Source organism: Psittacula echo (genome assembly GCF_963264785.1).
Source record: "Psittacula echo genome assembly, chromosome: 5".
Taxonomy (NCBI): domain Eukaryota; kingdom Metazoa; phylum Chordata; class Aves; order Psittaciformes; family Psittacidae; genus Psittacula; species Psittacula echo.
This window is the reverse complement of record NC_137739.1, coordinates 4,879,021-4,893,048: the sequence shown is the minus strand read 5'-3', so window position 1 is coordinate 4,893,048 and position 14,028 is coordinate 4,879,021. Positions and strand designations below refer to the sequence as shown.

General features: G+C 44.6%; 1 protein-coding gene across 1 annotated transcript in view; it reads right to left on the bottom strand.

The window, feature by feature from the left end:
• Nucleotides 1-263: 263 nt before the first annotated feature.
• TTYH3 (tweety family member 3) overlaps nucleotides 264-14,028 on the bottom strand; it is a 74,274-nt gene continuing 60,509 nt past the window's right edge. Inside the window, exons 9-14 of the mRNA XM_080619100.1 lie at nucleotides 13,395-13,487; nucleotides 13,182-13,274; nucleotides 12,273-12,409; nucleotides 10,073-10,249; nucleotides 9,058-9,133; nucleotides 264-1,453 (exon numbers count right to left, since the gene is read on the bottom strand). Coding sequence (XP_080475226.1) covers nucleotides 1,382-1,453; nucleotides 9,058-9,133; nucleotides 10,073-10,249; nucleotides 12,273-12,409; nucleotides 13,182-13,274; nucleotides 13,395-13,487 — 648 coding nt within the window. The 3' untranslated portion in view covers nucleotides 264-1,381. The remainder of the gene's footprint in view (nucleotides 1,454-9,057; nucleotides 9,134-10,072; nucleotides 10,250-12,272; nucleotides 12,410-13,181; nucleotides 13,275-13,394; nucleotides 13,488-14,028) is intronic.

Sequence of the window (14,028 nt, the reverse complement as noted above, 5' to 3'; positions counted from 1 at the left end):
GGAGAATGCTGCCCTCTTCCAGGCACCCCAACTGCCCCTTTGCAAGCCTCACGTCTAGGAAAAACGCCCTACATGTGCCTTAATACGGTCAGATAGTGGTTAGCAATGTGCCTTGAGAAACGAAATGAAATAGAATAACATAACTTGTTCTGACAGTCACAATGTTCTCCAGATGTCATTTGAGTTTCTGACCCTGGAACACAGAAGATATACTGACAACGGTGTGACTTTGTTAGGACTGAGGCTCCAAAAACCTCCTCCAATGCCAGTTCAGCAACCCTGTGCTGTAAATCATGATTTTTAATTGTTTTCCTCTTAAGAAAATAGAAAGTCCAGCAGAGTTCACAGGTTACTCCTGCAGGGAAAGCTTGCATTTGCTATGAATCCATTGCTGCTTCCAGCCTCTCTTGCTTTTGCAAGCTGGCTGTCCCGTAAGATCTAGCATCAGAGAGCTGAAACTCTTCAGTGCAAAAATACTCCCCATAAAGTCTTACAGGTCTTTTCCTGGAAAAAAATTTGGCACCAAGAGGGTGGCTGGCTCCTGTTTGATCTGTGTGTCAGCCTCAGAAAGGCAGCACCCAGAATGCCATCTGCAAATACCTGGGCTTCCCTGATGGAGCAGAGAGGTCAGGTTCAGAGCAATGGACAGGGTAGTTCACTGGTGCTGGGACCCCTTGCTCCTCCTCAAGAATTCACAAGCCGGATACAGTGGGAATGAAAAAGGCATATTCTTAATGTTTCTTTTTAAAGTTAACCAGGGCAGAGGACTGGGTTGCTCTAGAATAACCCCAGGCTCCCAAATAACAGTGGATACGCAGTAACACCATAAGGCAGGAGTTTCCCTCCTCCCTCACACAGGGTACTAGACCAAGGACTCCCACCACAATGCTGCACTGTGCATTGACTCAGCATTCTCTCGCTGTATGCTAGTCATGGGGCTTCTTCAGTGTTTGACAGACTGCTGATCCCACTGCAGAAGTGAAGATCACGACCATCTTTCACTGAGTCCCTCTAGGGAACAGAAGGGGAGCAAAATAAAGGGGGAACAGATGATATTCACCAACTCTTTCAGATAGGCTACTCTAATGAGTGGTGGACCCAGTTTCTTGCCTGGGTGCTCTCAGTGGCTTGCCTGCACGTGCTTGCTCTCTTGCACATCAGGCAGGTACAACAAGGTGAAGGCTTAAATTCAAACGGAGCTTCCACTCCAGTGGACAGGTACCAGGTTGGAGGGGTGGACTGGAGAAACAGGAGGAGCTGCACTGGATTTTGGGCAGAACAGCAGGATTGTTCTACGAGGACAGCACAGGGGCACAGCAGTTGGCACATTGTTTAGTCTGACTGCACGTGTGGGTTTTGTTTTTGCTTTTGCTTTTTCATTTTAATGCACACTGCCAGCATCTGGACGAGGTTGGTTGGTGGCGAGGTATTTGGCTCTCATGCTGGAGGTGTACTGGAGGAAGACAAGACAAAAAGAAACAAAACAGAACAGAAAAGTAAGTCAGAATGACTAATGTAAGCACAGAACCACAGATTACGACCACCTCCCTGCATTAAAAGGTCTGACTTTACAGCAAGCATACCAAGGAGCTGCTGGCTCGGTTTTACATGGAAAGTTTCACAAGTCCACTCTGAATAACACACTGTCAGCCTGCTGCAAGGATGCTGGCTAGGTCAGAGCAGATGGGCTTGTTTTACCCAAGCTCTCTACACAGAAGGAAATCCAATGGCCATTGAGTTGAAATATGCCATACTTTGCTTGGGAGAAGAGAGGGAAATGGAAATGATGCAGATGTAAAAACCCACCTCACACCTTCATCCTCTCTTAATCATGTTCTTGCTTTCAACCGTGCCACAAAAGGAGGTTGAAAAGAAACTGAGTGTGCAACTGCCTTTTCACATTGCATTTTATAGCAATGAGGTCATCAGAAGACCACAGATGGGCAGTTTGAAAGCAAAGTGTGGAAGAATGAATCTCTGAACAATTTATGCCCAAGAAAGAACAGACCCTGCCAGGCTGGAAACAGGCTGCCATCAAACAAGATGATATTAGCTAACAGGCATCAGATGGGTAATAATCCATTGTGACTTGGGATCCAACCTGCACACCATTCAGTGGTGGACATGACTACAGACTGGGGGTGAGAAGAGAAAGCCAGGAAGATGAAAGGTTGATTTGTTTGAGGGGTAGAAGGAGTGTTTTATTTTCATTTTTATTCTAAGAAAAGTAATCCAAAAGAGCTCCCAGAAGCTCCTGAGGTAACGTATGTCATTCAGCTCTGAATAATGAGCTAAAAAAGGCATGTAAATACCACCCAGCAGTAAGAACAAAAGACTTTGCCTCTTTATGGCACTGTGTTCAATGCCTTCATCGTGACCACATTACTGCTTCTGGGATTCTGCTACCATGATACTAATAACCAAGCAATGAGGACAGATATTTTATTCCTCTTTTTATACCCAGTGGAGCTTGAATAATTCTACAATGCCCACATCTTACTTCCCAAGAGTGCCCTTCAGTATCCTGACTTTTTATCACCTTTAAAACTGAACCACATAAAATAGCCGGTTAAGCGGGTAAAGAGACAACTGAAAGGCAGTTCCACACCAGGAGTTATGATTTATCTTGCCCACTGGGAAAGAACATTATGAGGCATCTTTAAGCTCTCAAAAGCTCAGCGGTCCAAAGGCATTTTCAGAGTATTAACAGTATTTTATCAGTTTTCTTTCAAAGACTGACCCAGGCTGAATCTCTGCACAATAGAAGAGAGAAACTGCTCCTTTGGCAGAGCTGACCCCATCAGCATAAGATGAAGACACCTGCGGCTTTATTTGCACATTCATCTTTCAGTGTCTTCCATAATTGGAAAAACTTTCTGCAGAACAGAGATCTTAATATAAAACTCTGGCCCAGAAACGGCATCTATATTTAGAAGACAAAGGGTACATCTGTTCTTTCTGGGTTTAAGATGTATTTTTTTGTTAGCGAGAAGGCAAAAGGTAGAAAATTCCAAGCTGAGCCAGTTTCAGGACTATGTAAGCTGTACAGCTTATTAAATGTGATTTCTGGTTCAGAAATAAAGGTAAGGCCGTTATTAAAAGATATGAGACTAACCCAACAGGCTCAGAGAGGCTTAGAAGTCACGGAACTTTCTCATAGAACAAGTAGGGCACGTGTCAGGTAGCGCAGTGCTGAAATTACCAGCCAAACATCATGCTAAGAAGAGGGTCTTGGAAAGAAAAATGAGTTAGCTCATTTTCCATTTGTATTCTCTATGGTGGCATGGGATAGGAGATGAGTATGAACAGAGAATTCCAGGTGCTAAGGTTTTGGGGAAAGTATTTAGGAAAAAAAATAAATCTCAGATCATGGAAGGTGATCATGCATTTTCCTGGACAAGTCATATAGGTTCAGCACACAACATGCAACATCAGCTTTCTTTAGAGCATTAAAATCAGTAAGGGTCACTTGAGGAACAGCATCTCAAGGATGTACAAAGTACGCTCCTCATGGAGGAAGGAGTTGTAAAGAGCTCACTCCTTCCTCCACCAAGAAAACAGCCCACGGTTCTTTAAGTGTCACTAAAACAAAGTATGTCACTAAAACAAAGTAATCAGGAACATGAGATTTGGACAGTCAAGCAGAGGGCATTTTACATTCAAACCTACCTGCAATCCACCACAAGGAACAAATCAAGATTCAGAGTAGTCAGAGTTAGGGCTGATGTTCTCTCCTTAACTTAGGATTTTTGCTGCATTGTACCTTTTCCCATTACCATTTGAATCAGTTACTCCTTCTGTTAAAGTGTATTTTTAATGACCATGGTAAGTATGATTGAAACCTGGGAGTGGAGAGCTAACACTTCACTGGCCAACTCTCATAACCAGCACAGCTCTATCAGCATGCACTGGATCTTCAGTCACTGCATCAGACCCCACATATGAGTGCTCTGCTCCACATGCTGTTGACAGTATTCCCTCATCCAAGTCCTTCAGTGCTTCCTCTTCTGGGAAGCAGAGGAAAAATGCTGTGGAATACACAGATTCCAATATCTGAACAGAGCAGCAGATGAAGATGCATGAGCAGACACTTGCCAGTCACACTGATATGAAACCAAATTATATTACTGGTAGTTAAAAAAAGTCTTTAGCTTCTTTATAGAGTAATCCTAAAGACTTACCGCCTGAGCACAGTTCAGAGCTAAGGAGGCCATTGACTCTACTCTGAGGTAACCTGGATACAGTGCCTGACACAGATGTAAGGTGTACAGTTGCATTTAGTTTCCTTTAAAGAGGATCTTTCATAGAAGGTTAAAGAACATATACAATGCAGTCATTCTTCCAGTACTCTTGCTGGAAGTACCCATGTGCCTATACACCCTCATTGACCCTTTCAAAAATAGCACAGAGGACAAGTTTCAACCCATAGCTTCACCACACTGTCAGCTACCTTAAAAAGAGTACCTAAAAAGGCTTTTTGTTACCATTTCTGCCGGTAGCTTGGGCTATTCAACACAGCACACCTCCCAGCCACTTACCAGTCAGCTAGGACAAACACAGCTGATTGCACACAGCTTTATTTTTGTATTACTCCAAAGAAAAATAGTCTCTCCTTCACATTCAGCCTTGTTGAGGGTATAAACTTTCATAGGTACGGTTTCCCAGCACACATTAGTTGGGTACTTAACACATACAGCCTGTGTACAAAGGAATCTTTAGTTGCAAATAAAATGAATGGGTATAATCAGTTAATTTTAGAGATCATAAATTCTACCAACTCCTGTGACCTGTGCAGTCCACGAGTACTTCATAGCTAAGCAAGCTATGCTGGAAGACCACTTACCATATGAAACCATGACTGAGAGTATAAACCATTTACTATTTGTGGTTAAAAAACCCACACATACTCTCTTCAGCTACCCTGACTTTGATTTCCTGCCAGAGCTATTCAGGTAATTCAATAAAGACCAAAGCTTCTGGATTCAAGTTCTTAAAAGTTATCTACCCCTTAAATAGAGCACAGTAAACACAGAGAGTTTGGTATCATGTATGGGAGGTACAAGATGCAGGGAAACAGGCAATTCCAGCCAGCGGGTTCTGAATTCAAAGGGACTGAAGTTTTCCAAGTTAAAAAGAACAGAGCTTCTGTTTGCTTTGTTTGTTTTTAAAGTCCTGGAAAGAATGCAATGCTTTTTTCTTAGCCCTGCAGACAGCCACATTAAACTCTGGGTGTGACCTTAGATAAATAGAAGACAGCGCAGAATGCGGTCAGGTCATGTTTCAGCCTAGAGGAGATTTCAAGTGCAGAATGAGGACACTAGAATTCTCCCCACTCCAAGCAATCCTTTATTTCATGGAATAGACCCATCTAGCATCACTACAATACCACCTGCAGGAACCAAAGAGCAGAAAACACCACCATGAGCTGATGCCCAAGAGCAGTCTTTGCAAGACTTAAGACTGAAGGAAGGTGTGACCCTTTCAAGGGTGCTAGCACCATGCTTCAGGACAAGTTTGTTTGCATTCATGCACCATGGCAGAGGGCATCAAGACACCCTTCCCAGCGTGTCACAAGGCAGGCAGACAAACAGCAAGAGGCAGCAAGAATGCAGGCCAAGCAGGAAAGGAATTCAATGTAAGGCTGACAGAAGTCCCACCAGGAATGGCAGAAAGGAAGGAACAGCAGCTTCATGGACATGTATTTCCAGGAACAGAATGTAAGATATGGGTCACTGATTGCATGAGCCAAAAGCAATTCTGTTCCAGCTGGAACCAGCACCTTCCAGTTACTGTGTGACTTCAGCTCCCTTGAAGAAGCACTGTCCTTCATGCCAGGTAAGTTGCCTGGTAGCTCTAATTACACCCTGTATTCAACCAAGCTCAAAAACTACACAGCCTAATGCAGACCCGTCTACTCTTTCTGTAGGCACGTGGCTTTGTCATGGACGACTGCAAGGGAGGAAACGTTGGCTATCTTGGACAACATCAGCAACTACAGCCCATTAGGAATTCAGACAGTGAAATGGTACTAGGAAGGCCCTGTTCACAGAGCCTGTGGGACATGGATGGGATGATAGGGACACACAGAGAACAAAAAACAGTAAAAAGTTTCAAAACAGAATGAAACAGATCTTAGTGCTTGTGTCTGGAGCCTTAGGGAAGTTCTGTTTTAAACTTGCTCCTTTCTGATTTTAAATGCAAGGATAAAAGGAGAAGCTGCACACAGATCTAACAGGCAATGAAGTGATTCTTCGGGACAGGCCACCATTACCAGCTAGGATCTTTTAGCTAATTAAAAACCCTACTGAGAGGCTAAAAGCTTGTGGCAGGTACCTGTTTCAGGCACACGCTGTTATGACCAATCAAGACAAAACAGAACAGCAGTGGGGCTCAAGGGAAGACACAAGCTGATTTAAGAAAACCAGTCCCAAATGAAAAGCTACTATAATGGTTCTCTACTAGAAAATGACTTCTTGTGATGGGAGAACTTCTGTTCTGCATCTGAAGTGCAAGGTTAGTTCTACATTCGAGTAGCACTCCGTATTAAGTGTTCAAGCTGTTCTTGAGTGTGGACTCTTGAGTTGAAGCTGCTGTGAGTTAGCTATTATGAGGCATGGGTGCCTATAACCCTCACAATGTGCACCAGAAGCCTTCCCAAGGTTGATACTACTCCTTGAGTCTGCACCAGAGCAAAAACTGGTTTTAATTTTCACCCTTGGCGGGGGGGAATGGGGTGGGAGGTGCAGAGGGAAGGAATGTGAAGAAATAAAAGGCACTGGTCCGGGATAAACAGTGCAGGGATGAAGGGAGTGGTTGGGAGTGGAGTAGGGGTTGAGCAAGAAGGACCTTTTTTCCAGTACCTGTTCCATTTGCGGGCGCTGTTACCAGTATGTCCGTGCACTGTCCGAGGGCTTAAGCTGCCAGCTCAAATGGCTGCTACTGTCCATGGCAGCCAAATACAACTGTGATGACGCAAGAAAGAGAGAAAAAGAGAGTGCAGCCTCAACGTGCATGAAAAACACAGTGCAAGCAAGTGAAACGCTGTGGTGAGTGTCAGTGACAAGGTGGGCTCTACAACCCTAAGGGAATAGCCCTGTGGCAAGAAGGAGAAAACAGAAGGAATGAGAGAAGGGAAAAAAACAAACCAAACAAACAAAAAGCCAGGAGAAAGTAACGGACAAACAATGCAGCAGGATCATCACATCTTAGTTTTCACCATCTGTTCACAGAAAGCTAAATGGAATAGAGCAGCTCTTTCCACACACTGGACGTAACATATTTGGATGGTTATCCCCCTTCTCCTCCCTCTCAAAAAGAGGCAGGGACACGTGCGTTGGTATTCCCTTTTCATCTCTCTCTTCCCACAGACGGTTTGCTACGAAAAGCTACAATTTCTTCTGCCTCGGTATGGTCTCAGCCACCTGCTATAGAGAGCTGCAAACACAGAGATCCCAGAAATGCCCCCTTCCCTGCTGCCATGAAAGCAGACAGTATTTTTCTTCTCCCCACTGCCTGTCTACTACATCCCTGCAGAAAACACATTAATCCTTTAGCTACCTCCTTGCCTCATCTAGGGAGAGCTTCTCTTGTCTATAGGTGCAGCACTGCACTCTCCTCCTACCCCAGCTCCTGCACTTCCCTATAGCCCATATTGTTGGCTGCCAAGTCTCATCTTTATCTGCTCTCAGAAACCAGCCTAAGGCACCAGGACTCAAATCCTCTCTCAAAGTACTAACACAAACAGTCACTGAAGAACCAGGGAACTTCTTGCATAACTAAAGTCCCTGTGGAAAAGAGTGCTTTCTCTGAAGCAGAAGAGCTGTAGGGTAAGGGTCTACAGACATTGAATGAACATATGCCTTGGCAGTACCAGAGGGGCAGTGCCCTTCCTACAACAGGGAGCACCAGCAGTAAAGCATTTGCCACACTGCACTGTGTGTGCAGCATATTGGCTCTTCTTCTGAGGACCATCTCGCTGCTGAAAGCAGATAAGAGAGCTTGTGATCAGAGTACCACCAGGGATCAGGAGAAATGCTTTGTGAAGGTTGAAAGAGGTCTGGCCAAGCACAGAAATAGTATCAACTCTCCACTTTTTACTTTCTCTTACAGCAAGATGAAGTGGTCCTTTTGGAGTGAAAACATGAATGTGATGTCCTCTTTTCCACCACAATTCCTACTCCCTCCTCCTTCTACTTCCTCTTCCTCCCCTTCCCATGAATTTGAACCATGCACCACAGAGTGTGTTTTCTTTACGTATACCTGGAGACTGGTTGATTATTAAGCATGCTACTACTCATCCTCTGCAATCACACCAAGTCAGTGAGCACTGCGATGGCATGTTCTCCAAGTTCTGGTAAGGCTTACAGGATCCAGTGAAGGAGGGCAAGATTCATCTAGTGTTTACACAGACATGAAGGCAAGCCCATGTTTTATCCAGCTTACAGGAATGGCTTTCAGGCCACTCCAAATACCAAAACCTTCCATGAAAGTTTTTTTTGTTTTTTTTCCTTTATAGGAAATTAAATACAAAAAATAGATTCCAAAGAAAGTAAAACAGTTGTGAAAGAAAGATTTAAAAAAACTAAAATCTCAACAAAAAGAAAAATAATACAGGTTTCATCCTACCATCTCTTTAGGGCAGATTAAGGAGAGAGGTTCAGCGATAACTCTGCATTTACTGTTTTACCAAGCTTCTTTTAAACTTGAGGAACCAATGCCACAGATAGCAAGTACACTGCATGCAAGTGAATCATCCTGCTGAAGTCACCCACCAGGATACTCATGCAAACTTCAGTGGTGGTAGGACTGGGCCCATAGGATTACCAGCGTTAACAGATTTTGAGTGGTATTCTTTTTACGTGCAATGTCCAAAGTAGCACAGCAGGGTTTTGTTCTCCATGGCAGGTGAGACATGGCTCGTCTATTCAAACTGCTGCCATTTATGGGCCAGATCCTGTGTTTGGCTGCACAATCAGCTCCCTTGAGAGTATACAGGAGTGGTAAACGTGTGTTCCCCAAAGTTGCTGAAGCAGAGAGGAGCAGTAAAGAGAGACTTACTGAGGGAGGTGGGGACTCCCGGCCAATGAGCGGGGTATTCTCGCAACGGGGGTTCTGGAAATTTGCATTCTGGCTCCTAGGAAAGGAAGACACACATGGTAACAGGGGGCACGTGCCATGCTTCGCTGGGGAAGGTCTCTGATGGTGCCATGGGACAGAGCATACACACCCCCAGAACTACCGTATCGGGTCAGTCTCCCTCAAAGCTTTTCCTACAGGGCAGGTGGATCCCCCCTTTTCCAGGCAAGGGCACAAAGCTAGTGTTATTTTCCTCAGATTAAGCACTTCTCTTACACAGAAGGGCCCACACTGAATCGTGTCAAGTCATTTAAAAATAGATCCACAGGAAAATCTGCCTCCTCGCAGCATCAGAACTGCCAAGCTGCAGAAATGGAGATGAAATGAGGACAAAGTCTAAAGGGAAGAACCAAATGATGTGCCAGCCCCCAAAAAAGATGGGTCCTGAAGCTAGTCCAAGTGTGATGAGGGGTAGGCACTTCTGGAGAAAGCTCTGAAGATCCCACCCTGACTAGGTAGCTCCAGACTGTAACAGACATCAGAGCTGACTGCAAATATGGTGGAAGGACAGAGCCTGAAGGTTTTGTCTTGGCTCTTAGTCTCTAAGGAGGCTTAAAATCTTGCCTTTAAGGAGGCAAGACTGCTCTGTCTGAAGAATTAACTCTTATGGTGATCAGAATAATTTTGTTATAAGGAGCCCAGACAATACTTTCCTACTTCTTTTCTCTAGACAGATTCCTAAATTCTGCAGGACAAAGCTGTTCACAGTTTGGAGCATGCATGTTACACAGCTCTTTATCTACTGCAGCACTTCTAAGCTATTCCCTTGTCCCAGTAGATACCAATCAGAAGATATGTCTTTTGACACTTGGGACAAAAACCTTCATCACTTTCTACTGCTTGGCCAAAAGTGTGTGCCTTCAGTGCTTGCAACAATAGAAATGAGAGTGAAGCAACCTGGACAAGCACGGTACAGCCTTCTTGTTGGGATACTCACATGTACTCTGTGACAGGAGCATTGCTGACTGTGTGTGCTGCTGCTGGAATGCTGGTCTCACTGCCATAACTACTCCCACAGCTATAGAGGCTGGGCATGTGCACTCTGTAAAGATTATCGTGTGTTTGTCTACTCCCTTGAGCAGCTGATTCTTCTTCCCCATCATCATCTGAGCTTCTGCAAGAAGGAGAAAAAGTTCCTAGAACCCTACAATTACCCCACATGTGGGGTTTGCAGGAAACCATGGTAATCCTAGGAACCTCCCAGCCATCTTCCACACCTCCACATTCATACCCATTTGGGATGCCTCAGGGTGGCAGTGTCAAACACAGCCTACACCAGAGTGACTCAGACCTCCCACAGATACCATCTGGACTTTTACACTGCGTGATCCCCTACAGTCACCCTACGGTCTTCTCCCAAGGCTTGGCAGACCACAGAGTTCTGCAACTGCCCAGTCATGCAGCCAAAGGATGGACACACATCCTGAAATACACAGCACTTAACACAACAAAACAGAGACAGCGGGGAGGTAGTGCCAAGCATCCCACAGAAAGCATCCTTCAAACAACAATTTGTGTCCTTCTGTTTCTTGTTGCCATGTCCAAAGAGCTTTTAAGGATAAGCCTCTGTAGACTTATCTGGTTATGAGTCTGCTTCAGCTTCCAGCACAATCTCAGAAGTCTTCAGAGAGACTAAATTGCAACATTCATGTCTAAAGCCTTTATTCTCTCAAAAGTGACAGAATTTTAAACCAATTTTAATGCAGAGCAGAGCCGTTTGCCAACATTGCGTTTACCAACAGAGCATTGCCGTTTTTCCTTTCCCCCTTCCCATATTAATCTTTTGTCCCTCCTACGTAATATACACTGCTGTTTTATCTCTCTATAGGATGAAGCACCAAGGTTTGAAATACACTTTAGTGATGGTTAACAAAGCTAGTAAAGGGTTCTGTAGGAAGCACTTTGCTGCTGGCAGAGACAGCATGGGCATCACTAAACATCACCCAAACATCAGCCACAGCTCCTGTACCACAAGGTGGCACTGAAGATTTATTTAGGGAATTGCAGCCTGGAGAGTCTCATACAGGCAATAAAGGATGACATCCTCCACTTCCCAGAGGGAGGCAGAGGAAGCAGTGATGCTGGAGGGAATGCAAGAGGGAATCCTTCAGTTCACAGCAGCAGTCAGAGCCTGCTGGGGCTGGCAGGGCAAGCAGCAGCCCACATGGAATGCAGCACAAGAGAGATCCCACTGTGTAAACCTTTCTCCTTAAACAGACAGACTCCCATTATCTTCTTGGTAATGCCTCTGCAGCTGCATGTGGAAGAGGTAAGGAAACCAGCCATTTTCTCAAGTGCTACTCTAACGCACTTCCCAAGGCTCTCTCTGGGCACTGCAGGCCTGGCGGGCTCTGGCTTCCTGCTATTGTTCAGGATGTTCCATTTCATTTTGATCTTTGCATCTTGAGCCTGGGCTTAGACCACAAAAATTGTGCTTCAGGACCACAGAAGAGAGTTTGCTGCACAGACTGCTGCTCTTCTGCAAGAACAGAAAACTCAAAGCTATTTTAATAGCTGCATGTGATGGCAGCAGCCAGTCAGTGAAGCAAAGGTTTGCTCAGCACTTCCTGATCAGCCTGAATTATTAATACTAATTCCAAACAACTCTGCTGCTAGATGACTGCCACCAATTTGCAAGTATTTCATCTGCCCATGCTACTGCCACCAAGACAGTTCTGGTTTCTATTAGCTATGCAAGTCAGTCACCTCAGTATAAGCAAAGCCAAAAAGGCAAGTGTGAACTGCTTCTCATTCCAATTCTCTTCCCCATACTAGAACAAATGCCTCAAAGCAATGCAAGAGAACAGGCATTTTACAGAGATGGCACGTAGTTCAAGCATTACCTCTCTCTACAGCTATAATCATTAATCTCTGTCTTGACTTACAGTCCTAGAGTGTACTAAATACTCTGCACACATAGTATTCCAGTGCAATAAGGTTCAGATGTAAGTGTTAACCACAGCCAACAAAAGCCAACATTTTTTTTGTGTGTTGGACCTGTGCTTATAAAGCCTCATCCCTCACACTCCTGGGATCGTATGGGAAAGAGCTCCATGTGCTCATGGGCACAAGTCCAATAGCCAGTCTTCATTAGAAAAGAGCTCTACAATGCTACAGGATCCAAACCCTCTCTATACCTCTTTTGCTGCCAAGTGTGTGGGACGCTGCACACAATGGAACTGAACATGAGGGCTGTGACAAAGGAGAAGAGAACCAGGTAGATGAGGCCTTCCACTCCATCATAGCAAAAGCCCGTCAAAGCCTGGACGTAATCCTGGAGAGAGAAATGAGCAGAGTTTTCTGATCATTAGAGAGCTAACATTGAGCTCTAATTCAAAAGCCCTTCCCCTGGACTACAGCCTCTGAAACAACTTAAGAGATTGTAGTTTCTTTTCCAGAGCATATTTCTGTTTTGATTTCAGGGACCTCAAGTGTTTTTCATAACTGATCTAACCCTTATTTCCTCTCACAAAGCACATCTCAGATTTATATATGAAAATATTTTCAACCCCACATAGGAAGAATGAGAAGAGGAGGGAAAAAAATGGGGAGTGATGGGGGGGGTGGTGGTAGAAAAGAAAGCAAAGGCACACTTAAGATAGCACATTTTTCTTTAAGCCTCTCAGCTTCCTCACTATGTCCTGTGGCCCAGGAACACATCATGGACTATCCACTTATCCGTTTCCAGCAATTCAGCTAGGCCAACAGTTAGTCCATGCTATACTGCAGCTTTACGGCATTCCACCCCATGGGAAAGTCAATAAGCCATACGCTATGGAAAAAAACCCATCTGACAGCCCTGAAACCTTACGGCTGCAGCTTGTAGATGTATAAAGGCGTGTTATCTAGTTTCCTATGTTGATCTTTAAACAGAAAGCTAACTTGATCCAAATGCCCATTCTCCTTTCTGCTGGAATCAAACAGTAAAAGCTGTTGCAAACTGTTCTGGCACAGCAGAGATTTGAAACACTAAAATAATCAGTACACTACAGGCTCTTCATCCCCTTTGCTCTTCCTTAGCTCAAGTCCAGTTACTGAGTACTCACCAAATGCAGACTCCGGCAGTCTACTAAAGCTGTCAGTTGCTGCAAGTTGATCTCTGTTGAATTTAAAACCTCCTGGATCCGAGTAAGATACTCCTGTAAGCAACAAGCTAGCAATTACTACATGGAAATGGCTTAGCAGGAGCTTATATTAGGCTTTGTACAAGGGTAAGGGAAGGCAGAAAGCACACAGAGAGCCAACTTGAGGAGAGTTACCTTGGAGGTGGGGTGCTCTCTGCTCGCTGACCTCATGAGTTCCACAACATCATCCTGCATTTCTACCAGAGCCTTGTGACTTGCTGACAGCTTCTGCTCAACACAAAACATGCAACGTTTCAGCCAGGACACATGCACCAACGGAACTCTTGGGAAGAGACTTAAATCCTGCTTCCCAAATATTGAAGCATCATCTGTATGAATGGTACAAGTTAAGATTGTCTCAACTAACATGGGTGCAGCTGCAAGAGGGTTAAGTTTGACTTTCACCAACCTGGAAGAAGTACAGACAGAAAGAATAGGGGAAAGGAAGAACCAAAAGGACAAACAACAACAAAACACATACACAAAAAACATACACACAGCTGGAGCTGGCTCCAGGACAGAGGGGAAGGAGAAACAAAAGACAAAGTACTCATGTTCTCACCAAAGCACAGCTGGATTTTTCTACTAAATCAGATGGCTGAGAGAGACTTAATGTTAACACCAGAAGTTGTTTGTATTAGGGTGCAGCCTTCACATCCCATTAAGGCATCCATGGGAATTTCACATGCAATAGCATGTCAGAGCATATACTGAACAACCAGAAATGCAACAGATGGCAATGGTGCATCATACCACAGCTTGAAGCGTT